The sequence below is a fragment of the Argentina silus genome, assembly GCF_951799395.1.
Source record: "Argentina silus genome assembly, chromosome: X".
NCBI lineage: Eukaryota > Metazoa > Chordata > Actinopteri > Argentiniformes > Argentinidae > Argentina > Argentina silus.
The window spans coordinates 78,493-89,678 of record NC_139653.1 but is presented as its reverse complement, the minus strand read 5'-3'; the positions used below and the strand labels follow the sequence as shown (position 1 = coordinate 89,678).

General features: G+C 44.0%; 2 protein-coding genes across 2 annotated transcripts; both read right to left on the bottom strand.

The window, feature by feature from the left end:
• Positions 1–1,146: 1,146 nt before the first annotated feature.
• On the bottom strand, positions 1,147–3,791 carry LOC310822571 (uncharacterized protein). The gene is made up of 5 exons (XM_083694949.1): positions 3,632–3,791; positions 3,150–3,471; positions 2,534–2,677; positions 2,252–2,416; positions 1,147–2,124 (listed from the first exon to the last, which is right to left on the bottom strand). The coding sequence occupies exons 2-5, from the start codon at positions 3,327–3,329 to the stop codon at positions 2,014–2,016; spliced, it is 600 nt and encodes a 199-aa protein (XP_083551075.1). The 5' UTR covers positions 3,330–3,471; positions 3,632–3,791; the 3' UTR covers positions 1,147–2,013.
• Positions 3,792–5,381: 1,590 nt separating this feature from the next.
• Positions 5,382–8,026, bottom strand: LOC310822615 (uncharacterized protein). The gene is made up of 5 exons (XM_083695017.1): positions 7,867–8,026; positions 7,385–7,706; positions 6,769–6,912; positions 6,487–6,651; positions 5,382–6,359 (listed from the first exon to the last, which is right to left on the bottom strand). The coding sequence occupies exons 2-5, from the start codon at positions 7,562–7,564 to the stop codon at positions 6,249–6,251; spliced, it is 600 nt and encodes a 199-aa protein (XP_083551143.1). The 5' UTR covers positions 7,565–7,706; positions 7,867–8,026; the 3' UTR covers positions 5,382–6,248.
• Between the last annotated feature and the right edge of the window lie 3,160 nt (positions 8,027–11,186).

Below are 11,186 nucleotides of genomic sequence, written 5' to 3'. Positions count from 1 at the left end.
TATGCTTTGTAATATGTATTTTTGATAATAAAAAGATTAAAAAAAAAAAACACGCCCGATCTCGTCCGATCTCGGAAGCTAAGCAGGGTCGGGCTGGGTTAGTACTTGGATGGGAGACCGCCTGGGAATGGCCCATGACCCCCCCAAGTCCCTATTGCTCAACCTGGGATCGGATCAAAAATGATCAGAAAGAAGGATGCCCCCTGGTGTTCACTGGCCTGAAGTTCTATTTACAGAAATGTCATGTATAAGAATTGATTGAAATCCACTTGGCTGCTGAATGTTGTTTGCATTATTTGTATAGTTTGAGTTGATGTAGATTGATGAGATTTATATATTTAGGTGGAAAAGTGTACAATTATTACATTTTTGGCCTGAACTATAAAGGGTGTAAGAATGTATTTAATGCACTCTCACTTTGTCTGGAAGACATCTGAGCCATTCACACGACTCATTGTAATGACCACCCAGGGGGTGCAGTCAGCACAATCTAATTAGCAATGCATATTGACACTTCAGAGTCTGGGAGAAGACACAAAGACAACTTCTCTGTTTTATCTGGTTTTAACCTATGTAACTTGATTTCTTTCATTTGGTTTACTTGGTTACATTTAAGGTTATTGGTAACTGTTAAATAAACCACCATTCATATCTCTTTCCTCCGTAGCCCTTCTTAGCCTTACTCATGTGTTATTAGTTGATAAACTACATTCGAGGTCAACCTACTCATCTTATTGGAGTCAGATTAAATTGTAGTCTATAATACTTGATCACCATTGATGCATTGCTTTGACCAAAAAATACCATAGTGTATTTCCCCTTTATAAGGGGAAACTGATCATACAAACCATACCATTTCTGAATGCTTGCACCTCGTGTTATGATGTGTGACATGAGATATGCCCCACCATCCTACTTACCATGCAGCCCATAATTAATAAACTGGGTGTTGGTAAAAGTATTTTCTTAGAGCTTATACTCTAGGTGTTTCACCTACAATCATTTTTGACATGTCCCACCCTCCTCTTTTTTTCTGAAACCCAAGCATACAGAGACTCCAAAATACTTGAAATACTTTTATAATACTTTTATTTATATTATTACTTAAAAATGTTATTCACAAATTACCAAATAGTATTACAGTTTTATTCTTTAACTAGAATGTGTTTCGTCCCAACGAACTGCAAGAGTGTGGTTGCTAAAATGCCACAGATGGTCACCAACAGTTACTGAATGAGACATGAGAACAGTGCATTTTGTGAAACGAAAATGCATTCAAAATGTACAAAGAACCCAATGTAAAGGTTTCAACATGCACATTTTTCCATTTACTACATATGCACTCAGATTCCATGTATGGGGCACAGATATATTATTTTTATGACACACAAACACAAGTAGGCAGACCTGTTTAGTTGAAAGCCCACTCACCACGTCAAGGTACAGGCCATGAGTGAGATGATGAGAGACAAACATTTACAAACATTTGCAAACATTTAGTTAAACATGGAGCTGACATACAAACATCACAAGGACATGCACGCAAAAGAACGGCACGAGGACACGCATGACAAAAACACAGATTAATTGAACATAAACTAACAATAAAGGGTATGTAAATGAATTGTGTTAGATTGAAACAGAGGTTAGATTGGACCGGATATTGGACATAGACCAGAACATGTTTGTATAAAAAAGATACAACAAAGTGCATTTTTAACTACAATATAAATAAATAGGCTGACTGTATTGCTCTACTTGCTAAAACACTTTGAAACACTTTGACTCAAACAAGGCACCGACCAAACAAGGTGTAGCCCCACCTGGACTCGTACTGTTTGACGAATAGGGCGGCGGTCTTGTCGTGCTCGTGAAGAGAGCTGGCGGCGGTGGCGATCTTCTGCCTGAGGTCGGCTGGCACTAGGTGTAGGTCGCTGTTGTCTGCCAGTTCTAGAAGCAGCAAGGCCAGTGCCTCCACTTCCTCTATTCCTGGCAGATGCAGATGTCTCTTGCTCATGAGCACATCTTGCAGAGCAGGACTATCCTCCTCCGACCCTGACCACCAGCAACCCGGAGTGATGCCATGCGGTTGTTCCACTGCACAGCAAAGGCCATCAGGTATACCTGAAACACATGACCATTTTGACTGTTATTGTATATGCTTAGAAGCGATGACTAAAGCTGTGAAATAAAATGCATCATTGAAACTACGCTATATTGAAGTGTTTTTTTTTTTTTTTTAATTACTCACTTGGAATGGCATAATCCCACATCTCTGTGAAGGAATGGCATTGTACAGGTGTGCGTGCAACCCCTCCAAAGAGTTACTGCCTCGCCGGCACCTGTGCTTGTTCAGCCGAACGCCATTCAGCACCACCACCTTCACAGAAACATACAGCTGTATGCCAGGGGGATCCTGTAAAGCACAACGAATTGCAAGTTCCTTATTTATTCTGGTGTCCTTTGAAATGTTGCCATACAAGTTTGAATGGTTTTATAATGACACACGATGACTGCAAAGACATTAACCCACCTGCATGCAACTGAGATGCTTGCTTGCAGTTGCCCAGTGAGCATCAACTGCCTCTGTCGACTTGAACAGGTGGATTCCGTCAATGTCAAGGCCTGCTGGTCCCCTGAACTCGGCAATGATGGACTCAATCACCAAAGCGGTCTCCTGTAACATATATATTCTCAGCTTTGAGTGTTGTCACAACTAGAATGAGTGTAACACAACTGATGGACGGAGTAGGTTTTACCAATAACAAAACTGGCTTTATTTTCCCATATGGTGCAATTATCAAACAAACAAATGGGCAAAACGTCTGCACCAAATCCAAATGACAAAGACAAAAGATAGCAAAGGCAAAACAAAGGAAACAGCATGACACAGGTAGAGTCTGCACACCTGGAACACTCACAGAAACAACGAGGACAAACAGAGGGATAAATATGGTGAAGGGAAAGGCACAGGCCAGCGGGCCGTCACAGTGTTAAATCAGTCGTTACTCCTAATGATCTTACATTTATTTTCAAAACTAGATCTGAGTGACACCTTAGTCCAGTACAGTTGAATCCATATTGACAAATAAGCAAGTATGTTTGCTTCTTATTCATGAAATTCAAACATGGATCAATATCACACTTACCATAACCCCACGGGTAATGCGCCTGACATACGACTTGATCTGGTGAGGCTTGAGGAACGCCATCATCTCCTCGTCCGAATACCTGGCGTACAGCTCTTGGTTGCCACTCCTGACCGCCTGGACTAGGAGCATCATGTCCGCCTTGTTGTAGGCGAGCACCACACCTGCCAAGGCACTCATGAACACCCCATACTTGACGTGGCTCTGTTTGATGACAACAGCATCCCAGCGGTGCAGCCAGTGTCGGATGTCCAGTCTGACCACAGTACCCCTCTGCACCCAGTCACCAAACAGATTCTCCAGGAAGGATGAACCGCTGTCACTGAAATTATATCAACATTTTGTGTACGTGTGTTACATGTTTTTATAACTGTGTTATCCATGTGTGTCTTGCAAAAAAATTATATGAAGTTAACTGATATGTACATCACTTGGATTATCAATTTCATCATAGGTTTCAATGGAATTGTTATTAAACTTACCGACAGCAGTTGTCTGCAAGACTTTTGGCGCAGGAGCATTGGCACGTCGAAACCGGGCAATGAGACCTCTCGCCATGCGCGCGTAGCACCCCTCGGACTCAGCTGCCACCACCACTGTCGTCAAGAACTGGCCCCGCTCGTTCAGCACACTGGTGGCGGGGAGGGGGGCGGATGACACGGCTTGGGGGGGCGGATGAACCATGACAGAAAACTTTGTTGATAGCCCCCAACTCAAAATAATTGCAACGTATTATGGATTATTCCTTTAAGAAAGCGTTGTTCTAAGTGTGTGGGTACACTTTTTATGGGACCCGTTAGCTGTTAGCGCTAGCCAGCTAGCCTACTGACAGGTTGTCAATACGTTGTCATTACACATTAACAAGCCAAATCCCGCAAACGATGGTATGGTCAGTTGCTGATTTCCAGACAATATTTTATCTTTTGACAAAATCGGCACAGCTTTATACATGCCTAACAAATGTCTAACTAGCAAAGGATGAAGAGGATGAAACTTACCTGAGTAACAGGGACGTCGTAAATGAGATTCACCGATAGTGGCCGCCGGAGCCGTATAAATTAGATGACGTTTGAAATTCCTCGCATAATGATTGGTGGGTTAGAGATCATTTTTACTAAACGGCGCATAACCACTGCATCAACTTTACTAAACGGCGCATAACCATTGGTCGGTTGAGGATCGGATAGGGACTTGGAGGAGCATTTGCCTGGGAATGGCCCATGACCCCCCCAAGTCCCTATTGCTCAACCTGGGATCGGATCAAAAATGATCAGAAAGAAGGATGCCCCCTGGTGTTCACTGGCCTGAAGTTCTATTTACAGAAATGTCATGTATAAGAATTGATTGAAATCCACTTGGCTGCTGAATGTTGTTTGCATTATTTGTATAGTTTGAGTTGATGTAGATTGATGAGATTTATATATTTAGGTGGAAAAGTGTACAATTATTACATTTTTGGCCTGAACTATAAAGGGTGTAAGAATGTATTTAATGCACTCTCACTTTGTCTGGAAGACATCTGAGCCATTCACACGACTCATTGTAATGACCACCCAGGGGGTGCAGTCAGCACAATCTAATTAGCAATGCATATTGACACTTCAGAGTCTGGGAGAAGACACAAAGACAACTTCTCTGTTTTATCTGGTTTTAACCTATGTAACTTGATTTCTTTCATTTGGTTTACTTGGTTACATTTAAGGTTATTGGTAACTGTTAAATAAACCACCATTCATATCTCTTTCCTCCGTAGCCCTTCTTAGCCTTACTCATGTGTTATTAGTTGATAAACTACATTCGAGGTCAACCTACTCATCTTATTGGAGTCAGATTAAATTGTAGTCTATAATACTTGATCACCATTGATGCATTGCTTTGACCAAAAAATACCATAGTGTATTTCCCCTTTATAAGGGGAAACTGATCATACAAACCATACCATTTCTGAATGCTTGCACCTCGTGTTATGATGTGTGACATGAGATATGCCCCACCATCCTACTTACCATGCAGCCCATAATTAATAAACTGGGTGTTGGTAAAAGTATTTTCTTAGAGCTTATACTCTAGGTGTTTCACCTACAATCATTTTTGACATGTCCCACCCTCCTCTTTTTTTCTGAAACCCAAGCATACAGAGACTCCAAAATACTTGAAATACTTTTATAATACTTTTATTTATATTATTACTTAAAAATGTTATTCACAAATTACCAAATAGTATTACAGTTTTATTCTTTAACTAGAATGTGTTTCGTCCCAACGAACTGCAAGAGTGTGGTTGCTAAAATGCCACAGATGGTCACCAACAGTTACTGAATGAGACATGAGAACAGTGCATTTTGTGAAACGAAAATGCATTCAAAATGTACAAAGAACCCAATGTAAAGGTTTCAACATGCACATTTTTCCATTTACTACATATGCACTCAGATTCCATGTATGGGGCACAGATATATTATTTTTATGACACACAAACACAAGTAGGCAGACCTGTTTAGTTGAAAGCCCACTCACCACGTCAAGGTACAGGCCATGAGTGAGATGATGAGAGACAAACATTTACAAACATTTGCAAACATTTAGTTAAACATGGAGCTGACATACAAACATCACAAGGACATGCACGCAAAAGAACGGCACGAGGACACGCATGACAAAAACACAGATTAATTGAACATAAACTAACAATAAAGGGTATGTAAATGAATTGTGTTAGATTGAAACAGAGGTTAGATTGGACCGGATATTGGACATAGACCAGAACATGTTTGTATAAAAAAGATACAACAAAGTGCATTTTTAACTACAATATAAATAAATAGGCTGACTGTATTGCTCTACTTGCTAAAACACTTTGAAACACTTTGACTCAAACAAGGCACCGACCAAACAAGGTGTAGCCCCACCTGGACTCGTACTGTTTGACGAATAGGGCGGCGGTCTTGTCGTGCTCGTGAAGAGAGCTGGCGGCGGTGGCGATCTTCTGCCTGAGGTCGGCTGGCACTAGGTGTAGGTCGCTGTTGTCTGCCAGTTCTAGAAGCAGCAAGGCCAGTGCCTCCACTTCCTCTATTCCTGGCAGATGCAGATGTCTCTTGCTCATGAGCACATCTTGCAGAGCAGGACTATCCTCCTCCGACCCTGACCACCAGCAACCCGGAGTGATGCCATGCGGTTGTTCCACTGCACAGCAAAGGCCATCAGGTATACCTGAAACACATGACCATTTTGACTGTTATTGTATATGCTTAGAAGCGATGACTAAAGCTGTGAAATAAAATGCATCATTGAAACTACGCTATATTGAAGTGTTTTTTTTTTTTTTTTAATTACTCACTTGGAATGGCATAATCCCACATCTCTGTGAAGGAATGGCATTGTACAGGTGTGCGTGCAACCCCTCCAAAGAGTTACTGCCTCGCCGGCACCTGTGCTTGTTCAGCCGAACGCCATTCAGCACCACCACCTTCACAGAAACATACAGCTGTATGCCAGGGGGATCCTGTAAAGCACAACGAATTGCAAGTTCCTTATTTATTCTGGTGTCCTTTGAAATGTTGCCATACAAGTTTGAATGGTTTTATAATGACACACGATGACTGCAAAGACATTAACCCACCTGCATGCAACTGAGATGCTTGCTTGCAGTTGCCCAGTGAGCATCAACTGCCTCTGTCGACTTGAACAGGTGGATTCCGTCAATGTCAAGGCCTGCTGGTCCCCTGAACTCGGCAATGATGGACTCAATCACCAAAGCGGTCTCCTGTAACATATATATTCTCAGCTTTGAGTGTTGTCACAACTAGAATGAGTGTAACACAACTGATGGACGGAGTAGGTTTTACCAATAACAAAACTGGCTTTATTTTCCCATATGGTGCAATTATCAAACAAACAAATGGGCAAAACGTCTGCACCAAATCCAAATGACAAAGACAAAAGATAGCAAAGGCAAAACAAAGGAAACAGCATGACACAGGTAGAGTCTGCACACCTGGAACACTCACAGAAACAACGAGGACAAACAGAGGGATAAATATGGTGAAGGGAAAGGCACAGGCCAGCGGGCCGTCACAGTGTTAAATCAGTCGTTACTCCTAATGATCTTACATTTATTTTCAAAACTAGATCTGAGTGACACCTTAGTCCAGTACAGTTGAATCCATATTGACAAATAAGCAAGTATGTTTGCTTCTTATTCATGAAATTCAAACATGGATCAATATCACACTTACCATAACCCCACGGGTAATGCGCCTGACATACGACTTGATCTGGTGAGGCTTGAGGAACGCCATCATCTCCTCGTCCGAATACCTGGCGTACAGCTCTTGGTTGCCACTCCTGACCGCCTGGACTAGGAGCATCATGTCCGCCTTGTTGTAGGCGAGCACCACACCTGCCAAGGCACTCATGAACACCCCATACTTGACGTGGCTCTGTTTGATGACAACAGCATCCCAGCGGTGCAGCCAGTGTCGGATGTCCAGTCTGACCACAGTACCCCTCTGCACCCAGTCACCAAACAGATTCTCCAGGAAGGATGAACCGCTGTCACTGAAATTATATCAACATTTTGTGTACGTGTGTTACATGTTTTTATAACTGTGTTATCCATGTGTGTCTTGCAAAAAAATTATATGAAGTTAACTGATATGTACATCACTTGGATTATCAATTTCATCATAGGTTTCAATGGAATTGTTATTAAACTTACCGACAGCAGTTGTCTGCAAGACTTTTGGCGCAGGAGCATTGGCACGTCGAAACCGGGCAATGAGACCTCTCGCCATGCGCGCGTAGCACCCCTCGGACTCAGCTGCCACCACCACTGTCGTCAAGAACTGGCCCCGCTCGTTCAGCACACTGGTGGCGGGGAGGGGGGCGGATGACACGGCTTGGGGGGGCGGATGAACCATGACAGAAAACTTTGTTGATAGCCCCCAACTCAAAATAATTGCAACGTATTATGGATTATTCCTTTAAGAAAGCGTTGTTCTAAGTGTGTGGGTACACTTTTTATGGGACCCGTTAGCTGTTAGCGCTAGCCAGCTAGCCTACTGACAGGTTGTCAATACGTTGTCATTACACATTAACAAGCCAAATCCCGCAAACGATGGTATGGTCAGTTGCTGATTTCCAGACAATATTTTATCTTTTGACAAAATCGGCACAGCTTTATACATGCCTAACAAATGTCTAACTAGCAAAGGATGAAGAGGATGAAACTTACCTGAGTAACAGGGACGTCGTAAATGAGATTCACCGATAGTGGCCGCCGGAGCCGTATAAATTAGATGACGTTTGAAATTCCTCGCATAATGATTGGTGGGTTAGAGATCATTTTTACTAAACGGCGCATAACCACTGCATCAACTTTACTAAACGGCGCATAACCATTGGTCGGTTGAGGATCGGATAGGGACTTGGAGGAGCATTTGCCTGGGAATACCCGGTGCAGTAAGCTTTTCCTCATTTCGACCAGTAGGGTGTACTATTGTCTCACCACTGTAGTTTGAACAGTGCTGTAGTGTGAACACAGCTCCAGTTTCATATTGCTGTTTTGAACAGTTTATACAGTTTGCTCCAAAACCACCTGCTAAGAATTGGTGACTCACTCAGCCTTCTCTTGAGCTCGATTCTAGACCGACAACTATGAACTATGAGCTGTGGAGTGGTAAAGCAATGTTAATTGCAGTTTTGGTGTTTTTCCCCCCCAGATAACTGTCATGTATGTACGCATGCGCATTGGAAAGAGAGATGATATATAAGCATGTAACGGCGGAAGCCTCGCGCTCTCTCATCAGTCCTATCTGTTGTACCAGTTAATAAACGCGATTGACACTGCCAGACGTAGCCATCATTTTATATAAGCTGAGACTTACACAATAACTCCCTGCCTTCTGCGTATCAACTGCAGTATTGTTTGTGTTGTCAAGTGGCGGGCGTCTCCTTTCCTCGACTTTATATACAGTGCAGAGGGCTGGTTCCTTCGCTTACGGCCATACCACCCTGAACACGCCCGATCTCGGAAGCTAAGCAGGGTCGGGCCGGGTTAGTACTTGGATGGGAGACCGCCTGGGAATACCCGGTGCAGTAAGCTTTTCCTCATTTCGACCAGTAGGGTGTACTATTGTCTCACCACTGTAGTTTGAACAGTGCTGTAGTGTGAACACAGCTCCAGTTTCATATTGCTGTTTTGAACAGTTTATACAGTTTGCTCCAAAACCACCTGCTAAGAATTGGTGACTCACTCAGCCTTCTCTTGAGCTCGATTCTAGACCGACAACTATGAACTATGAGCTGTGGAGTGGTAAAGCAATGTTAATTGCAGTTTTGGTGTTTTCCCCAGATAACTCCCAGCCTTCTGCGTATCAACTGCAGTATTGTTTGTGTTGTCAAGTGGCGGGCGTCTCCTTTCCTTGACGTTATATATACAGTGCAGATGGCTGGGAATCTCGCTTACGGCCATACCACCCTGAACACAGCTGTGAGCGATTGCCAATCACAGTGTTTGGAGTGAGTGTGCGTGGAGGAGTGTGAGAGAGAAGAGAGTCGCTAGTGAGAGCGTTTAGGAAAGTGAAATCTTTATTTACTTGTTTTTTTCTAAGTTTAAGTGAGTTCCCCGACAGCCTTGTGCTGTTCGGGGATCGGAGATTGAAAAATGGATAACATGGCGTCGACCGGCGTGATTGAACCGACTATGAGAAAGGATAATAGACAAACGGGAAATGAAGAGAAAAAGTTAAAAAAAAAAGTAAAAAGTACGAGAAAAAGCTAACGGTGGCGGTGGAGATTCAGGGGAAACAGAAGATTTCGATGATGGAGCTATTGAGAGGAATAACGGTGGTGTGTGGGAAGGTGGAGGGGTGTCGCTTCAAGGGAGACCAGAAGTATGAGGTGACCCTGACTTCGATGAGAGGGAAGGAGAAGTTGTTGGATGGATTTAAGATAAAGGAGGCAAACATTCTGGCAAAGGATTTGGTGGTGGACGAGATGGTGGTCTCCTTTTTAAATCTGCCAGTTTATATGAATGATGGAGTCATATTCGAGAGGCTGAAGGAGTGGGGAGTGTCAGCGGCGTCTCCAATAAAGAGAAGGATGTGGCCGGGGACGGACATTGCAGACGGAACACGGTTTCTAAAGGTGAAATTCACGGAGACGGTGAGGTCGCTGCCCTACTCTACGAAGTTTATAACCCTTGAAGGAGTGGAGCACTTCAGGGTGATCCATGATAAGCAGGAGAGAGTATGCAGACTATGTATCAGGCCCGGACATGTTCTTAGAGATTGTCCTGATTTCATTTGCTACAAATGTCACGTGCAGGGGCATTACGCCAGGGAGTGCCATGAGAGGAGGGAGGACGGTGCTGGAGTGAGAAGGAGAGGAGAGGGCGAGGAGGACGAGGAGGAGTTGGAGGAGCGTGGGGAGGAATGCGAGCTGATCGTGGAGGAGACCCAGGGGGAGGAAGAGGTAGCTGGATCGCAGCCGCTGACTGGATCGCTGGGGGACAAGGAGATTCTTGGTGCTAGCCTGGATGCGGCAGGGAGAGATGGGCAACTGGATGGTGTGGAGGTCGGTGTGAGAGACGATGGTGTGGATTTGGGAGTAGCTGCGGAGGGGCTTCCAAGGGTTGGAGAGGCGAAAGCGGTGGAACCTGGGGGAGATGAGAGGGGGGATGCGGCAGGAGATCGGGCGATGGATGACAAGCGGAAGAGGCAAGAGGGTGAGGACGATGTAAGTATTGTTGAAGTGGAGAGGGTGAGGGCTAAGCCGTGGAGTAATACAGTGGAGAATGCAGGGAAAGGGAAGGGGAAGAGGCATGGCAGCGGACGGAGATGACGCACTTGATCTTACTTTGGCAATTGTTTATGGCTACGGTCTCTGTAGTTACAATCAATGCTAATGGTCTCAGGTCAATGGGCAAACTGGAGACGGTGTTGGCCGCATGTGAAGAGGACATTGTGTGCCTACAAGAGACACACTGGACTGAGGGCATGATGGAAGGAGTGAGGAGGAGGTGGGAAGGGCAGGTTT

Excerpts from the sequence above, each read along its gene's own strand:
- LOC310822571 (XM_083694949.1), bottom strand. The coding sequence starts at position 3,329 with ATGAGTGCCTTGGCAGGTGTGGTGCTCGCCTACAACAAGGCGGACATG. Across the intron at positions 2,678-3,149 it reads GCATTACCCGTGGGGTTATG|GAGACCGCTTTGGTGATTGA; the intron begins GTAAGTGTGATA and ends TATATGTTACAG. Across the intron at positions 2,417-2,533 it reads AGCATCTCAGTTGCATGCAG|GATCCCCCTGGCATACAGCT; the intron begins GTGGGTTAATGT and ends TGTGCTTTACAG.
- LOC310822615 (XM_083695017.1), bottom strand. The coding sequence starts at position 7,564 with ATGAGTGCCTTGGCAGGTGTGGTGCTCGCCTACAACAAGGCGGACATG. Across the intron at positions 6,913-7,384 it reads GCATTACCCGTGGGGTTATG|GAGACCGCTTTGGTGATTGA; the intron begins GTAAGTGTGATA and ends TATATGTTACAG. Across the intron at positions 6,652-6,768 it reads AGCATCTCAGTTGCATGCAG|GATCCCCCTGGCATACAGCT; the intron begins GTGGGTTAATGT and ends TGTGCTTTACAG.